This window comes from Varroa destructor, unplaced genomic scaffold, assembly GCF_002443255.2.
Source record: "Varroa destructor unplaced genomic scaffold, Vdes_3.0 BEIS01000005.1, whole genome shotgun sequence".
Classification (NCBI taxonomy): domain Eukaryota; kingdom Metazoa; phylum Arthropoda; class Arachnida; order Mesostigmata; family Varroidae; genus Varroa; species Varroa destructor.
The window spans coordinates 8,384,481-8,404,369 of NW_019211458.1; the positions used below are offsets into that span (position 1 = coordinate 8,384,481).

General features: G+C 40.4%; 1 protein-coding gene across 3 annotated transcripts; it reads left to right on the forward strand.

Moving 5' to 3' along the window:
- Positions 1-415: 415 nt before the first annotated feature.
- On the forward strand, positions 416-16,417 carry Tsp26A (Tetraspanin 26A). 3 transcript variants are annotated; one of them, XM_022806047.2, is made up of 9 exons: positions 416-756; positions 3,994-4,114; positions 7,140-7,213; positions 11,432-11,506; positions 11,703-11,823; positions 11,961-12,118; positions 13,236-13,352; positions 13,438-13,557; positions 14,082-16,417. In XM_022806047.2, the coding sequence occupies exons 1-9, from the start codon at positions 628-630 to the stop codon at positions 14,148-14,150; spliced, it is 984 nt and encodes a 327-aa protein (XP_022661782.1). In that variant the 5' UTR covers positions 416-627; the 3' UTR covers positions 14,151-16,417. The 3 variants fall into 3 exon arrangements, with proteins under 3 accessions (XP_022661782.1, XP_022661781.1, XP_022661779.1); XM_022806046.2 differs by lacking the exon at positions 13,438-13,557; XM_022806044.2 differs by lacking the exon at positions 13,236-13,352.
- The last annotated feature ends 3,472 nt before the right edge of the window (positions 16,418-19,889 follow it).

Sequence of the window (19,889 nt, forward strand, 5' to 3'; positions counted from 1 at the left end):
CATCGTCGTTGCTTCGATTTTCGTCGAATCTCACGACCACTGAAATCGTCGTCGATTTCGTATGCATAGCGGACGAGGAGCTGATGAAGCGTTTCTTATCGAGTACATCGGCTGGGCCTTGATCGCTGATCTCTGGTCACTGGTTGGTGATTGTGCGTGACTCTTTTGTTATCGTGTCAACTTTGGGGGGCACGCTTACACCAGAACCAGATGATCATCATTGTGTAACACAGCTCTATGGCCCTAAAGGACATATCTTTCGCCTGCTTGGCCTACTGACTGTTCATACGAACAGACGTCTGCTGCCTAAGGCAAATCAAAGTGCGGTTGTAAACGGTTTGTTTAACTCTAACTAATAAGGGCGCTTGCAGCAGCAGTAACTTCCTGTCAAGATTAGGATTTGTATCGAAATTGTACACGCGCCTTTTGTTAAACAATTACCGTACAGCTGCGGCTAATTAAGAACCTGTTCACCTATAAACTCTTCACTACAACTTTGTGACAATTTCGCTTACTTCGAGAACGACGGGATTCGTCGTGGTCGTATCGTTCTGAGTTTCCACAGTAAACCCCACTTCACGCTGTGGAGGTTGGCCGTGGCAACACGAACGAAGTGCTAATAAAACAATGGCACCGTACGGTGATGATGTTCAGCGTTATGGCAATCGTATATCGTCTCGCAAACATCGCCGGGATAAGAGTGAGATCAGCTGCTGTCTCAAGTACCTCATCTTTGGGTTTAACGTTATTTTCTGGGTGCGTATAAAATGCATATGATGCGATTGTTAAAGTTCTTTATGTAATTAACGAAAAGTGTAGGCTAAATTGGGTTTGGTTCATAATATTTTGCTTTAGAAGAGCCGTCCACATACGCGCAGACACACAAATATACAATAGCAATATATATGACTATCCGAAAAAATGAGACGTATAAGCTACAGATATTTCTGTTATAAGACAATAATGTTAGCGAACAAGGTAATTCTGTTCACGTTTGCTTCCTACTATATTTTAGTATGTATATAGCGCGCTGTGTATACCTTTAGATACAATGGTAACAATAATATAAGTCGGCGCTATGCTTACGTCATTGGTTATAAAATTGCCAAAGTTATAAAGTTTCATGATACTGTAGTTGCTCCACTCAATAGTTAGTAATTCTCAGTAGTTATTAACTCAGCAACTGGATCAGGCAGCTCTGAAGAATATGGCTAACTTACGCATAGCTTGCAAGATACAGTTACACCTAAACTTGTAATTCAGATATAAATAGTTTCTGTTTGATCTTATCTACATTAGATATAGGCCCTTATAATTGCAAAATACTTCAAATGGGTTCGGTGTAGGTGTTAAGGAGGCATCAGCTTGATGCTCGCAAAAAACGCATCAATCCAGCGATGCCGGTGGGGTTCGCCCTTTGACGAGCGACCATCGACTCCTAATGCTGCCACACACATATATATATACATTCATCGTTGCCATTATCTGGGCAACAACAGGCAGACAAGCCCGACGATCGCGTTTTTGCCGCTCTTAGCCACCCTTATGTTAACACTATCATATATGTTGTGTGGCTTACATACTAAATAGTTTTTGTGGGTTTATTAGGTTCGTTAGGGACAACCGAGCTATTACCTTAAACCCAATGAATTCTGGAGCGTGCGCGCGAAAAAGGCTCGTGCAGAGCCCGTTAAAGCCCTCAGAGTTGCTGTTGATGATTCACATATATTGCCAAATAGTACGGATATTCGCAGTTTTGATTTACTTTTAGCAATGATTACTTCTTTGCCGTGGCTATATAGGAGTCATCTGTTTTCATAATAATCAGAGGCAGTTGTCTATAGATCCTGACAATTCGTTCTTGTTTTTTTTTGCCCTTAGATATGTACAGCGTATGTTGGAAAGTCTCCGATACAATATACACTTTATATAACAACAAATGAAATTATGTAAAGTTTATATATGAGCAACACCCTGATAAGTTGAACACTCGTGCCCTAAGATCGTTAAGTTTTAAAAGATAATGTCAGAGAATTGTATTTAAATGCTGAAACAACTTAGTTGAATGAACAGCACGTGCGTACGAATTGACAAAATAGAGTAACAACGCCGTTTAATCATTGCATCTTTTCAATTTATTACTGTTTCGTATAGCGTTGCTCTGGTGAAGCGTTCGGGACGCGCCAGTCTGCTCTCAGACTGTTCGTGACTTATCGGGGATCACACATGATGAAAGTGGTGCCGCGTCTCAGCCACTGCTGCTTGTAGTGGCCAGCCGACACATACTGGCTGGAATCATTGGCCATTCCCGTTTTGGGTCTCCAACTTTCAATGTATTTGTTCCAGTTAGATCTATGAATGATGCCAGTTATCAACAATAGACACATAAGCAATTGTAGACCATGGGAGAACGTTATCTAGCCTATTGAACTATGTCAGGGGCTGAAGCAGTAGTCTGGCAGTGTTTTTTTTTTCGGAATAATTTTTCGATTAAAGCATGCATCATACCCCAGACACAGGAATTGGTAGCTGGGTAATAACTAACAAATTTACACATTTGTATCTAGGGAACGTATTTGCTAGCAAGTTTCAGGATGTTAGTGGATGTTACCAGCTTACACTGGCTGAGAGACGTTGTGTCGTGTTGACCATTACATATTTTTCTCAAATTGTAAAGATTTCAATAATGCCGCGCCAATTCATTATCGTCGTGAAAGATTGACACCGATAAAAAATATTATATAAAATAGTCCTTGCAGTTAGTATTATTTATTGAATCTAATCCTAATTGTGGCACCTCCAAAGGGCCTGCGTACTACAGCGACTGGTCACCAGTAATTATTTACATCAAAACAAAGAATAAAACGTTTGTTTTGCTGTAAATGACTGAACAATATTTTCTTTTGCTTCTTTTATGGGTGCTAATTATTACTCGGTTAGCCGGGACTTGGCGTTTTTTTGCAAGAAAGGACGAGGCTACGGAAGATGGAATGGAAAAAAATCGCCTCGATTGGTACCGCTTCTTTATGTGTTCAATGGAAAGGCGATTCGGAATGCAGCCCGGCCGCTGCAGCTCTTAAAACCATTGCTCCCAAACATTTTCCCACAAAGACGTTACTGCTACATTATAAGACTCCTTGTTGGCCACTGATGGCCATAGCTATCTTGAAGTACACCCCACAACCTTTGCTATGATCACACTCGATAGCATTTCCGATGCTTAAAAAAAAGTATATCAAAATGGCTACTTGTCATACATACTGTAAGATCGTTATTAGATGAAAAATCCCAAATCAACGTACTCGTGGGTTATAGATCGTATGCCCGATAAATATGTTGTAATTATTTTCATATGATCTATTGAAAAATTCGAGAAGATCAGACTCTAAGGGGGCGGGGGCTGTTTAAACATCTTAAAAATAGTCGATAGTTTTTGTGCTTTTGAAACTGAACATTTATCGCCACCTCAGTAAAACCGTGAGCGTTTATCATGATAATAACGACTAAACTAAAAGAACAACTGCCAAAAATAATTTGAAGTGAAAATTGCCTCCTTCCAACCATCTATGACTAGCTGAAACAATATAGTCGAATATGGCGGGCTTTAGAATTGCGTAACTTTTGCCAGAATGGTGATTGTTTTAATACAGGTTCCTCCTTTTATTACTCTTCTTTATAGTTCACACGCTATCCTAGCGCTCTGGTAACCTCCGGGTAGCCATTGCGTCCCTACATGTTGTTTCTCTATCTAAATTAAACGATAGTGAAATTCGTTTGCCCACTAGTTGTTCTATTGGGACATATAAAATCCCGTAATTATATGCTATTAAATCGGTAGAATATATATAACACACGAACCATAGATTGTCAATCAGATTTTCAGAATTCTCCGAGGTACCGTTGATTGCTATATTAGGCAGCGTTCTTGTAGATCGTGTAAGTTACTCGTCTATTGACGTAGTTCTTTGATAATTGTTGCTATTATTGTTTCAGCTGCTCGGCCTGTCGATAATGATCATTGGGGTGTGGGCATGGACAGAAAAAGACATCTTCAACAATCTCTCCAAACTCACGAACATCGCTCTCGATCCAGCATTTGTCCTAATCGTCATAGGTAAGAAAAATACGTCTCGTGAATTGTGTATTCAAAAAAACACGCTGATGTTATTGTTGCAAGTCTTTCAAGGTAGCCAACTCTCACTTTGTTTGTCTCACAATTGCTTGTGTTGGATGTATATGACCCCAAATATTAGGGCGACTAAATAGTTATTCTTTTTTTTTCTGCTAAGACGTTTTTTGTTACGATATGCAATAGCCAGCTTAATAATAGATCGCAGATAGTTAAATTCTACGGACGAATAGGATGTGAGGTTCGTTCTAAACACATTTCATACACTAATATTGAACGTTAGGGATTATTAGTACTGTTAGCTGCAGCTACATATTTTATTCAATAAAATACAAAAACGACTAGGTTTTGTGCGGAGGGGCAAATCACGATCCTTTTTTAATTTTTAGTTTATTTATTGATCCATACGCATATATGTATGTATGTATGTCATTTTGATAACGCTCACATAATACTAGCTACGGCTCAAACAATGCAATAATGTCCTATTTTGTGTACTAATGTGCTGTCATTGACACTGACGGTCATTATCATATCCGATCTGTTGGTAAAGCAGAAGTTCGGCTTCTTAGCCCTGCGCGTTGAGTTGAATCTGATCCTGCTTGCTTCGGGTTATCCGGTTCCTATCATTGTACCAGGCAAACATCGACAGTAGCAAAGAAACGCCATTGTTACATATGTTCAGTACATCTATACGCTGCGGCAAATCATTTTCCCACACGGCGGTCGTCTATCTCATTACATCAAAGTGTTCTAGAGTCATCCAGTCGTTCACAACACATAGAAATTGAAACAAGAATCCCATCGGTTCATTGTGTACGCTGAAGGGAACTATGCTTCTAATCTGAGTGTTATTTACTAAATAAGCGGTATTTTGTGATCGTGGTGCTCGTTCGTCTACGCATATCGTGGTACATGAGCTGCAGCACTCAAACTACGGAAGTATTGAGGGTTGCCGCCGCACAGAGAGATCACGCGATAGGTTTATACATATATATTAAATCATCTCGCCTCGTGGTGGCTATAGGAGCGATTAAAAAATAGGTGAATTTCTATCTTCAAAAACGATCATTTAGCACAGTTCAACAATCGAAGGCTATTAGAGGGCTCGTTTCTTACCAATCACCAGGAACTTACCATTATAGAATCATAATAACAAACGACTATGCTGCTTTTCGAAATTAATGTTCACGACTTATCACAGCAGATGCTAATTTTACAGTTTCTGATCATTTCATTTACTTCGTCTGCTCGATGCCGTACATTTTAGCCGTCGCGTGATTCAGGGTTATTTTGAAGAGTACACTTTGTACGACTCGATGTATCGATTCTAATATTTGTCCTAATAATATGCGGAAGTATTTGTTATGGTATTTCCATGTTTTCAATAGCGTTTCTAGTTGAACCGCATGGAAATTCGTATCTTCACCAGACCCTAGTATTACAGGTCACAACGTTAGCAACCTTGAATATTTCGGAGAGTGTTTTCATCTGACAGACGAGGACTCGGAGCGGCAGTAGCAGGCGATAGACATAGCGGTTCAGAAAGATATGTCTAGTATGGAGGACCTATCCACTCTTTTACCGATGAGAACCACATGGAACTAGTCATTATAATAAGAGCGAATTGCTCTAAAGTGAATAAACTCCCGTAGGCCACGTACTGCTCCAGGGAGATGCAGGCAAGACTTCACAACGCCATCATTGCGAATGTACAGAGTTCTCTTTAATCGCTTGGAAAGAGTTAGATTGGGCTTTTCGAAGTTGTTTAGCTTTACCTTTTACCTTTCGTTTTGGCGTAGATTTTTTTCACGTCAGACTTTAGGTTCGTGGGGTAGCAAAGGTAGCGTAGGCGAAAAAAGAACGAAATCTCTGCCTTTGAGAGTTCATTACGGGGCAGTCTGCTTACCGCACTCGATTGGTGGGTGAGCTTTTTCCAGTAGTTATCGGTGAAGCAAATGATTGCTTCCCTTAAGTGCTCTATGTTTTCGAACAAAAATACGATAGTAATAAAAGGGCAGTTGAGACAAAATGTAGGACACAGAAGTTCTACTGGGTCATTTTTGATGCCAGGGTTTCAGCGCAGTGTCGTTGTTTAGGCTTAAAATAGAGAACTCTGCTGTTAAAGTCAGCATGCTAAGTGTGGCTTACGCACTTGTTCGGTACATGGTTTACTTTTGGTACTTTGAATTTAATTTACTTTCAATGCGATACATAATAAGGGTAGACGTTTCTCAGGACGATGAAATATTTCTAAAATACAATAATCTTACTTCTTACGCTACCTTGCCGTACAGGTTACGTTTAGGTAAACAAATTTCGTTAGGTTTTATGCGTTCGGAGATCAGCTCGATTGTACAGATTCAACAGAGTTAGTTGATAAGTGAAACATAAATGTACATTGATATCTTACTTGGCATACCTGCTGTGCAAATGTAAGTCCTACATTTTACGTCCAATGTTTTAACGTATACTGCCGTCATAGCTCGTAACAAACATTTCGGTTCTTTCGTAAGAAAATGTCTCCAGATTGTGTTAATGGGTACAATTGTACGTTTCGTTATCCATTGTATGCTGATTAAAATTCGAATTTTGTCAAATTTCCCACCTTCTCGTTTCTGATTGGTGTTAATTTTTGTTATAATATAGATGAATATCAACAGGGTTCGTTACTAAAGAAGAGGTCAAAATTTTTTGCGCGAGAGTCAATTCGATATTTCACTTATAACGTTCTACAGAAGGTAGCAATCAGTATCATTTTTTGGAAGTCTATGAAGTTTAAAATGATCTATAAACTGGTCATGTGTAGCAAGATAGTAGGGGTAAAACTAAGTTTTCGTACCTATAGGGCAATTGCGTCGCAGTTGTCAAGTTATCTTTATGGACCCGCCTGTCGAAACGCGGAAAGCCGTAAAAAGCTATGACAAGGTGAGCATTGCGACGTTGCGCCCATATGAAATTTCTGAGTTGTTTATAATGAGGTATTGCTTGTCTGATCTCTGTCTTTTAGGTGGTATCACATTCATCATCGGGTTCACCGGTTGCGTAGGCGCGTTGCGCGAGAACACTTGTCTGCTTGCCGCGGTAAACAACTTCACTATATCTAAATAATATTTGTTGTTTTTTTAATATACAAACATTGACACCGACCAATCTTACCGTCAATTGCGCATAACGAGCCGGTGAAACTTGAACGTTTGTTGTTGCAAACAACAGCAATATAGTAAATCTACTCGACCGATGGCAGTCACTAGAACCTGTCACCAGTATGCTCTCGTTTTTGTAACTTATTCGTACGTCTCGATTCAGACCAAGGCTAGGTTCTTATGCATGCTTGTAATCTGTACTAGAGCACTACTGCTATCATTAGGACCTCTTATTAGGACACTCCACAATGTTGTTTTGTATTTGTAATGGGAAGTTACTTTACCTAAGACGTTGCATTTGTGGGTTAAAATCATCCCGGTCTACTTAGCAAATAATGTTGCGCATAAATGTTGTATTCAGTATATGTATGACAGGGCATGTCGATTTGAAAAAGGTACTTGACAGATGCAAATAAAGACCCACTGACTGTCGGAAGACTTCTGCACCATTGAGGCTGTGCTGTGCCGTGGGGCTAACCTACGCAGTATTTGCTTTTCTCTAAGTTATAGAATGGCGCAGCACTACTGAAGGCGATTGGTTAGATGCAACTGTAGATGTTACTAGGAAAAGAAGGATAACTGCAAAGCGTGTTAACGAACTGCAGTCTCTGTGATACGGCAAAGCCTCCATCAGTTTTAACGGGAAATATTGTCTGTTGCGAGACGAAGCCCGATTTCGAATTAGATTTGGGTAACAAGCATCCGAAGCTACTTAGATTCAGGGAAACGTATTTAGATAGGATAGACAACTCTGTCTCTTTCCAGATAGCGCCTGCACATGTCAACGAAAACGGGCTGTTTTTTTTATTGTGCAATACTCAACACATATTCTCATACATTGGGTGCCGGGCTTCTTTTCGTATCGCTTTATAAAACTCCACGGAACTTCGACACACACGCCTATAACCACCAGATTCTTCATCAATGCATTGTTCATTAAAGTCGAGTGATGTGCTCCAGGTAAGTTTTGCGTTGTGAAGCTCATCACCGATTTTACCAAATATTTGTTCCGCTGTAATAGTAACGAAATGTCTTATGTTAGACATTTTAAGTAAGGTCGGAGACAAAGTTAGCTGTGGATCTATATTGCATAGAGAGCATGAGTTGGTAGTAAGGCTCATGCTTAGAAATTATGTGTCAATTATCACCGTAACGGCACGAAGCAACGCTTTGAAGACAGCAGCTTAATGATCTAGTCTGACTTAATTTACCAATGTATAAACTGCTAAATTGAATCACACACTTCAAGTTATTAATATTGTTTTCTTTTAGGTTTTGCTAACTGACAGATGGATTAAGCATTTTTGCATGTAGATTTGTTTCTGATAGGGGACTGTACAGTTTCAAAAAATATACGACCCTCACCTTTTATAATTAACTTTTACCATTTTTCAATTATGACGAAGTTACATAAATATAACATTAAGAGGGGCACTGCTCATGGCGCGGTTAAGCAGGCGAGTGGAATGAGCTGCTATGAGCTATGACCACGACCTCCTGGGGTAACTCAAAACGCAATGTTTTACATGTACTGTGCCGGATGCGTGCACAGTATCCGTCAAAATTGTGTCTGTTTATTTATGCTTGAATTATTTCACGGAGCTTGTTGTTAGACACCGTTGTGCCGCTTACGTATCATTCGAACTCTAAGCAGATCTTGGCAAATGTTTTCAAACGAAGAAGGTAGAGAAGTACCGAATGTTCGTCATAGGTTTTCAAGTAGAGAATATTTATTGTTTGACGAAGTGAGAACGGCTGGCGATCGACGAGGCGAAACAACTGTCCTAGATTCATATCCCGAACGATAGTCTAGCTCGAGCACAGAGCTATGAGACGGTACATAGTTATTCATCGGTATCTTCGGATTAGAATTCGAAGATGCCGGTCTGTTTTCAATCGGCCATTAAGAAAAATGGTACACCAAAGCTATCTTCGACCTTAATTTTTCTCGGTTCTCCCATTCGAGCTAATTTTTTGCCAGCGGGATTGTCCAGTATTGACAGAACTGTCAATGCTAAGCCTTTCGTTCAAGTAATTCTCTCGTAACAAGCTGGACCACAATCCCTAGAGCGAAAGATTATTTGATAATAAAACGCGGTAGACGGCAGCTTATAGACGTTGAATAAAAACCTCGAAAACGTGGTAGACGACGTATAGAAGGCGTTATGAAAGGATTTACGTTAACCGCAAACGCGGCCGTTGGTCGCGCAAAAAACTGAATAGCAGTTCGGTACGGCTGAGAGAACAGAGTTAGTTGGACGAGGTTTTTCCTGATGTTGAAAAACAAGCCGACGACATGAAGTGTTTGACTGAAAACTTTGTCGCTAAAATCGAGGCAACCTTCGCGGCCAATCCAACTGTAAGAGTTGGTCAATGGTTCATTAAGTAAAAATCGTACGACCGACAATAAACAAAAATCGTCGTTATGGAGGATCTCGGAACGGAAACGCTCACTGTCAGCGCAGGGTTCAGGCCAACCGCTAAGTATGAAGGCGCACTCCAGAGCGTTGGCGAGACTCCGAAAGAGTTGGGCGCTGCACATATAGATTTTGTGCCGAGAGGCAGAAATCGATTTGCGGAACCGCTTCAGCATTACTGTAATACCGATATGAAAGACCTCTTGCGGGAGCGCGAAGGCCTTGAGACCGCATGTCCGAATTGCGCAAAGAAAAAGAAACGTAGGGGAAAAAGGATTGGTTGGACGCGTTACTGAAGTGGCACGCCCTTCGAGAGGAATTCGACAAAAAAGCCACCCGTAAGAATCTTCAAAAGATACCAAACGCACAAACGTTCAACGTTTGCTAGATTTTATTGGCGCCCAGGTGACCTTCTGCATGTTACTCACGAAGCAAATGGAAGAACTGAACAATGAATTGTAGCCAGATCGTGAAGTACGAGGAAAGCTTTATCTGTTGTGTCGAGTGATGCAATCAATGAATTAATAACCCAGCACCCAGGGATGCTGGATTAACTGTATTTACAGTAGGATTTGTTCTAACAAATACTACAAACGATTATTAGAAATACATTATCCTTCGTTCATTGCAATCAACTCAATCGTACCATAGTTATTCCAGCTCGATTGCTCTACACTTGGAGTGGACGATCAATGCTCGTTTGAATTATACTGTAACATTTACTAGGATATATAAACATTTTATAGTGACAGCAAGACGGTGCTCTTGTTGCAGTCCGTCTAGCGAGACTCTGTTCAAGCGGTAACTATTCCCTCTAGATTGCTCAAAAGAAGTATAAACATTTTTCGTATGTCCACTTTTCGGAAGTCTTACACAGAAGAGAAAAACTGCCCTCCCTTCTGTTAGTTCTGAGCAATTTTAAACCAGCCACTGAATAACATTAGGTATTTATCGAGCTGAACTCCTAACGCTCCCGTTCTCATTCTCTCGAGACCTGGCGCTATGCTGTTAGCGTCCGACACCAATGGCTACTGCCCGGTATCTTAATCAACCTAATATAGGCCAAAGTGCGTATCTGTCTTCTTGTGTACTCGAAAAACAACTTCACCTTTGTGATGTCGAGCGGCGCGAGATAGGCGGTAAATAACTAAAACTAGCACGTTATAACGGTAGTGTTTTTCCTAACGTATTATTTAGCGATATACGTCTCAGTGAGTTGGTGAAAGCTTGATGTATGGCCTGATAGAAACTCTCGACAGGACATCTAGTGATTAAGCGGCAATTAGGAGATGATTATAGAACGCGCACAATTCTAAAGCTACTATTGTGAAGACCAACTGATTCTATTTACGGTTATCACAGAGGTAAACATCACAGGGGTATCACAGAGCTGAACATTTGATGATAGTATGATTTTGACGGTGAATAGTATCCAGGCTAGCACCTATCGATTCTTTATCATCGCGATTAGAACTAGCGTTTTTTTTCAGTGAAGACATCATTCGATGTGAGTGCCAGGTATTTTAGAGTCAACAATGTGATGCGATCAATCAACTTACCTGCCGCTGCGTCTGAACAATTTCATTGTTTCCGTATTCTGTATGTTGGTTTCGAGAGGTTCTTACAAGACAAATGCTATAGTCATATCGGATTTTTACTGATATTCATCGATCCAGAGATACCGAGCATCGGTACACTTGTAAAATTCATTTTGAATTTCTCTTTGTTACCTATTACAGTATGCGATCTTTTTGGCAATTCTCCTCCTTCTCGAAATGACTGCAGGAATTCTCGGTTTTATCTTTAAGGACTGGGTAAGTTTTGTTCTCTTTGTGCAGACCTTTCAAAGATTGGCTCCATTGTTTAAAGTTCATGCGTTCATTGCTACTGGTCCATCAGGCGAAGGCAGACGCGCGAAGCTTCATCAATGTTACATTATAGGAAGATTGCGCAACCGCCTTGATATGTGCTCACTACAACTAAAATGTCACTTTCTAATGAAAATTACAGATAAAGGCGCAGGCTACGAACGGGTTCCAGGCTTTCATTGTTTTCTATCGAGATGATCCTGATCGGCAAAATCTGATCGATTGGATACAGGAACAATGGCTTGGATGCTGCGGTATTGAGGGTAAGTGCAATGCAACGAACGGCAGGAATATGCGCTACGTACGCATGCAGTCATTACGATACGATAATGAAAACGAAAGGGATTTTGCCCTAACCATATATATTAACTTATATTTAACAACCCAATTTTCTCACCAGGCCCAAAGGATTGGGATATGAACATATACTTCAATTGTTCGTCAGTAGAAGTGGGAAGTCGCGAGGCGTGTGGCGTTCCTTTTTCATGTTGTAAACGTCAACCCAACGAGCTCATTAAGAACAAACAATGCGGTTATGATGTCAGGAAGCCCGATTACGTAAGTAAACATTTGAACTTAACACAGTGTCATCAGCACGTCGACTGGGGAGCGTCTTTCACTGCGCAGCATTGTGCATAAATCCATTGTACCACGTTATCTGTTATGCGCTTATTAGAATTTAGCTAGTATTAAGTAATCACACACACACACACATATTGAGGGGCAAACGATAAATTGGCCGTCTTGCCTCCAGGACCACTCTGTCAAATACGTGTCACTACATCACAAGAAATTGTATACTATGATTGCTTGTTTGTTTTCGTATCTGCACAGAGAATTTCAGATGCACCTAGAACGATTGATTTAGTTGAAAGCGAAATCGATCAATCCTCAAAGTACTAATGCGTTATAATATGTATTCTTCGAAAGATCGTGCTGAAATCTTGTGCTCGCTTTGCCATGCAAACAAAAAAAAGCATCATCTTTTCAAGATTGCCTATTTGTAAACCAATATGGGGTCGCCAGTTAGCAATGAGACAGTCTCTAGCGGTTGGTGTCAGAGCTAGAATGTGTATATTCTAATTATATAGGGACCGGCCATATATAAAATAGGGCTGTAATGGGGTCACCGCCACTACTAACAGCGAGGAACGAATAGGACGTAATCAACACTAGTCAATCTGATCTATTGATTCGATCTGAACGTTTCGTTATCATTCGTTGATGTTCGGAAAAATCAGGCCCACCCGCGCCATTCCGTCGAATTGCACGGTCATAATAGTGATTTTGGATAGGCAATCTCTCGGGTGTTGTAAATATTCTATGAAGTTTCCTAATATGTTTCTGTTCGTTTGAGTATCTCTCAATGAGCTACGATACAAGAGCTAATTGCTAATGCATCTCACTACTGCTAACAGCTTATTAAATATCTAATAATGAATACTTTAACTGGTGTTGGCTTTGTTACTCTGTTGTATTTCTGTACTCTTGCTATTGATGCTTGGTGTCTGTTACTATGTACTTACAATTTCAACTGCCGCTCTGACTACTATGGGAAATCCTACTACTGCTACAACGACCCGTGGTGTCGACTCCAACTACACGCGATGTTGGCGATCGGGGGTGAATGCGGTCGTTGTTGATTGTCGATACACGCACGGGACTTTGTATGCAGCAACGAGACAAAAGCCATGTGATCTATGAAAAAGGTTGTCTCCGAGCGGGCGAAGAATGGATCGAGGCAAATCTCGTTCCCGTTGCCGGCGTGGCTGTCGGCCTAGCTGTATTACAGGTATGCCAATCATAGAATGTAAACCAACTCTTGTTGTTTGTTTTTTCTTTTGCGTTTGCCGTGTTCATCCGGGGTGGCATTATAGGACAAACATATTCGCGCGAAGCTGATCTACGAAAGAGGATGCCTACACCTTCTTGAAGAATGGGTGGAACTGAATCTTGTTCCGCTATCAGGAGCCATGCTTATCGTTGCATTTATACAGGTAGAAAGGGGACACGAAACAAGAGGGATCCTATGAGTGGTCTACAGTTGAACCTACTACAGTTGAACGCCCGCAATAATAGAATCGAAAGAAGCACACCAATTTCGTTGGCCGAACCACAGAGTGTCTGTAAATATCACAGGCCAGGGCAATGACGAGTGGCAAAAACGAAATAGGGAATTTTAAACTATAAAAGACAATAATGAACAGTGTACTAACTTATGGCATTAACATGTGATAATTTTGGAAAGTAATTAAGCAGAGGCTAAGAGGTTAACTAACTGTCTGTCTCATTTAGTGAAATCTCACAACTGGGTACTTATCTTGGTACTGCCTATACACAGTTAAAGAAAACGGAACCACTTTCTGGTGTCGTCCTTCGAGTCAACATACGTATAAAGCTGCCTATCGTCGCTGCCAATATAATAAAAAAAAAAAAAGGAAAAAAGCTATTCTAAGAGAAAATCCGTACTAACGTTTATCATGTTCATGTTGTCTGTTGTGCCAAAATTACTTTCTTACAGATACTGGGAATCTGTTTTGCGCAAAACCTTCGCGCAGATATATTCGCCCAGAAGGCCAAGTGGCACTGACATGACGCGGACCCGAGTGGGGCTAACGGGCATCATGCATTATTGTCTTCACGCGCACAGCCATTGGGGCCATATCCTAACGACCCGGCTCTTCGTACTAGCCATATAGGGGTCACTCAGCCTCTATTGCCCATACATCATCAGGGATCCCGTGCACCGATCCCTTATTCAGCAAGAAGATAAATCAAATCTCAACAAAACAGTAGTTGGATTTATACGTAGAGGTATCACATACCAACAAGCAGTGTTATTGAGTGGGACTGTACTGTTATTACCGTTGTCAACCGAAAAAGGCCACGAACCGTTATGACGGTTATGAGCGTCGATATACGCAGTGATACCGATACTGAGATAGATACTTGATAGAAAATGAGGACTAACGGATACATGCTCAAGTGGTCACATTTTAGATCGTAGCCCAAACTTGCGAAGTTCATTCTTCTCGCCGAAAGCAAAGCAAAGCAAAGCAAATGTGTTGGTGTGTTTCTGGCAGGCCTTCTATCCATTGTCTATTGATATTTGCTGTACAGCCAACCTCTAGGAGCTGTGTAAACGCCACATTTCTAAATGACATTCCGGGGCACCGCCAAGTTAGGAAAGAAAGCTTAACTAAGCTACTTGATTTTATTATTTGTGAAGTTAATAATGGTGATTCTAATTTTTTAGACGGAAGATGCTAGCGTCGAGATAAATTTTGAGAGTGAAACCGGATAAACTTGGAACGAGCTATTCCATTGCACTGGAATAGCAACCCAGCCCCGCTTGGGCGGTGCAGATTAATTACACAACCATTATCATTGCTATTTACTGCTCTATGATTATTCATTTATCTTCTCAGTTTATGTTTATTGCTTTAAAATGCAAAAATATAAGATCGAAGCCGAATGGTTGATGAAGTGAAGAGCATTAAAAATGGAAGAATGCTGAAAACTATACGAGCCAAAGCCATATATCTTTGTACAACAACCTTCCGATACTAAACAACAAAAACAAAAGCTGTACAGCGTTGACACAGTTTCCGTGCGACCGCTACTGTTATATAATGTAGATGTGTATTTATTATTCTTAACAATAATTATTATTTTCGCTTCGTAAATTCTTCGAAAGAAACATATATAAATCGTGTTCAAGTAACACACAACGTGGGGCTTCATCGAGTCTTGGTTTCATCGAAGATGCAACAGCGTCTTCGACGAAAACAAGAAAGCCGAAGAAGTTCTTCGAAACGATCATCTTTGTTTCAGTTTCAGTCTTCTGCTTATATCTTGTCGGTGAATTGATTATAAGAACGTACCAAATAGTGAGACTGAATGCACGGCTAGGCCAGACTTAAGGAACCCTTTAATGTCCGCAAATATTGGCGGGAAAATATTGTGATCTTTGTCGCTATACTCTCACCTGGCAGGAAGCTTGACTTCGTGGTTGGCTATGGCAAAAAGAAGAGTAACGAAACATCTGTAGCCTATTCGTTGAGTGATAGGCAAACGTAAATTGTATGAGTCTGCGCGTGTACATTGGTTGCATGGATGTAAGCGTTCAGATGAAGCACGATGAATTTTGAAGTTTGTGTGCGAGGGATACTGGAACCGAGAAAAGGTAGAGATCAGGAGAGAATTTGTGTTAATGGATTAAGATGAAGAATTAGTGACACTGTCCATGACGACTGGGTAACGTGTTTTGTGATGTTGTACCGAGCACACATGCACACAGGTTAACTGAGGTATTTGAAATGCTTCATGACGAGGACGAACTGGACGAGGATAAACTTTAATCGTGAGTGAATGTGTGAACTGAATGATTTGTTGAAGATAGACTAAGTTTGAAGAAAACAGAAATTAATCTTAAGGTATTTGAGGCATAAACAAGGTCACAAATTAACTGTAAGGAGCCATGCCGTCACGCCGATGGAAGCTTACATTTAGCTCCGTAGCTGTATGACAGATGACGTTATTTGGCGTACGGAACGAACGACGATGAAACTGTAACATACTTCGTGTATATACATAGCATGCAAATATAGGTATATATATATATATATACGCATACATAAAATTGTATTCAGATGTATCATGTGCAGTAATCGATAGAACTTATTCCTGGTGTTAGTGTTGATCAAGTAAGTAATCGGCATAAATTCAGATTAGCGGAATCTTTTTGGACGCGTCCGAAGCTCAGAAAAGTTAACCGTTAATCGAACTTTACCGAAAGCCGACATTCCGGTTTAACTTGAAATAAAATCTAGACAGGCCTTTTTATCGCGGTCAGTATTTTCTCGTTTTGTTTTTTGAAGCTACTGGGTTGTTACAAGGCTGCACTAAAAAGTATCGATCAACACGGTGGTAACAGCCGTCAATGTCAAGAGGGCGAAGAAGCACGAATATAAAAGAGCAAATTAAGCTGACAAGCCATTTTTGAATGCAAGAAAATAAGAGACCTGTTAAGTGGTAAGTGGTTGTGGACGTACGTTAAATAAAAGGCTATACAGCTGGGAGGATGAACGAACGTATAATCAGCAGTAGTTCTCGAAAGGATGAGAGATTGTTAAGTGGGTCATGGATATTCGATTATATAGGCCGTCACAATGAGCCAGTTAAATGGGGCATGACAAGCAGGCAGGATCTGATCGACATCTGTTGGTGTCAAAGTTAAAATTTTTCAGCCGCCTATCCGCAATTGGAGTCGGGGCATGATTTTAGTGTCAGTGATAAGTTCCCGTATTCGAATGGGATGTGCGGGAAATTTTCCGTGATAATATCGAAGGTTAGCCGAAGCATAGCAGGCTCTCATTTGAAGCAGACATTGTACTGGGGTCATTATAATACTTAGTTAACAGGTTCGTTGTGTTATTCGTGATTAATTAATCACAATAACTGAATTGTGTTCTACTATTATATGGCTGTTCATGTGTACAATTCTTTCTCTATGCTAGCTCTTTTTGCGTTAACATTAGCATGAAGAAGTCGTGTGAATGAGATGTGAGTGAGGCGTTGGTACGCTAAACTGTGTGTTTAAAATCAAAGGAACCAAATCGTTGGAAAAACGTAAATTTTTAATTTTCCATGAAATATCGGACCGCGCCGACAACTAAATCATGTAATGTAATATATTTACGATCGGCAAATAAATTTATTGGAAAAACCACAAATAAACTATCGTCTCATTAATTTACTACGGCTTTTCTATGGATGCACTAGCGTAAGACCTATGTGTGGAGTGAGTATTTCGTAGAGCTACGGTGATACAGAGTAATTAAGTTTTTTTTTTCTTCAATTTACTTCGCAGACAGCTCAGGTAGTCGTTTGTAAAGTAACAAAGTTGGTAAGTACAATTCGTTATTCAGCCGCAGACGACGCTGACTGTCAGCGAACGCGAAGGAAAAGGTTATAAACAAAAATGGCTAGTGCTTACTGGCATCTGCTATCGCAAATTGTACATCAGATACCAGCTTAGAATAACAGGCCGTATGCTTTGCACATGGGGGCATGTACACATGAAATGCTTTCATGTGTACATGCCCGCAGAGATCGTTTGAGCTTCATCGCCGGCCTGTCGTTCCACTCCACTATTACAATATGAGCTGCCTAATCGTTCGTAGGCGAGACATTATAGTTTCAAATGGGTCGTGAGAAGTTAGTTGAACGGCTATCGAAGTTTAATTAGGGCCGGAATATCACCCAATCGGCCTGTAATGAAGTTCGGCTCAGAGAAGTTCTCACTTTATTATTATACGCATTTCTTTTTGCACCTTTCTTGCTGCAACAAGCGCAGTGGAACGGTTAATGTATATTTGTTGGCTTACAATTGTTTTTTTCTTTAAATACAAAAAAAAGCCCTAGCAGCGGTAATTTCGTGCATCTTTATTAAACTGTCATATGAGAAACATTGTTGGCCAGAATCATTCCTCGTGTCAATCATCGGTATAATATATGCTTAAGGCACACACCACACCGATCAGTTACCGCAGCCGTCAGCTAAAATGTTTCTGTTCGACAAGGTTCCTCGCGGCTGACTACTGTGTTGCCAGAGTTTGCTACTGCTAAATCTGTTAGAACCGGTACGTTAGGTCATAGCGCAAGTAGCATTTGTTTATAAATCCTGTTGAAATTTCTACTATGGCGTCCTACAAAGCCCGTCAGCTGTGTCCGCTGGACAGCGGCTTTATCTTATATATTTATTATTTTAGGCGTGATTGCAGGCACTGATTGTATGTTCCTTGCCGCAGATGATGTCACACGAGCGCGCTTCTTTACGGTTCGCAACGATATATGATTAGTTCATACGAAGAGAGTTGCGTCTTAGCGTTAAAGGCATTTAGATAATACAATGGATCCACACCTTTCGTACAGGTTACACGACCTACATTTGGCTTACCAGTTTAATTAGTCAGGTACATAACAAAGCGTGATTTTAGATACGATGCAAAATCATACTTTCAGCGTATTTTGCTTCGACTTTATTTGATAATGGTCGTAACATTATCGGATTAAGTTAAATGAATCTAAAGTTATCCAAGTATATGTCAGACCCGGCAAATTCAGCGTAGTTTGTCTATAAGTTCAAGGGTCTATTATGAATCTTGAACAAAAAAAAGTATTCACACAATACTCCATGTCGATGCTTTCTGGGACCGAATAAGCTGCACATCGCTTAAGCATGACTCCAGTTGTTTTATACAAAACAGAAAAAAAATATAAAGCTTAATATCATAATATAAAAAGATATTATACTATTTTTGTTTTACTATCCGGATTAATATGTGTACGTTATATAGGTAAGTGTTCAGCAGCCATAATAAAGACAGTCTTGTAACATTAATGGAGCAGCATGCTAATTTGCCATAGCTGGCCGGAGGAACTGGGGATTTCTGGTTCAGGCCCTGCCTACATGTACGATTAAATAAGGAAGGCTTCTAACGTCTAAAGCTACAGATAAAAAGGACGAGGGTATTCGCTCAGTCGAATCTAATCTATGTTCCACATATTTTATCAAACAAACGACTGTAAACAACACAGAGGCGAATCTTCAACTTTGTCAAAAGGCTACAACGGGGAATGCTGAAGAAGAAGCCTTCAAGGGCCATTATGATCTTCGTCTGTCAAGCGACGGGCTCAGACCTTGGCAGGTGTGCGCGCGATGAATTTTAGGCGAATCGATGTGCTTAAAATACGAAGTGCTGCTTCGGCGCCTTGTAGTCCCTTCTGCACAGGATGTTCCTTCTTACAGATTCCATCTTCCGTTAGGACAAGTGAAATTCAGCTGGAATAATCTCGCTTAGTGTAACGTGTTCCATCCCCCGAGTGTGATTTGGCTATACCGAGTAACTAAAATCCTAATTGAGCTTAAGCCAATGAACTTAAATCTTTGATGCTGTCTGGCATTGCCAAAGACATAAACGGAATAGATATGGTCGAAAAAAAAGGCTAGAGTATGCGTATACATTATTAAATATGAGAATAAATATGCTAGTAATCTAGATCGCGAGGCGCCTTACGACTATGTACTCGGGATAGTTTGTACATATATTAGCTATGGGGTGCTATTGTACAGTATACCCGATAAGTATGCTGTTATTATTTCGACAGTTATAACTCGCTAAGATGAAATATCTAGCGTTCTATAGTTTATGCATTGAGTATAGGTAGCTATGGATGACAGATGGCTACATTTCTCATTGACTGAGCAATCAAAATTTTTCCTAGCGTTCTCGTTTTCGACCGTAAAGGGTGGGATGGATATATT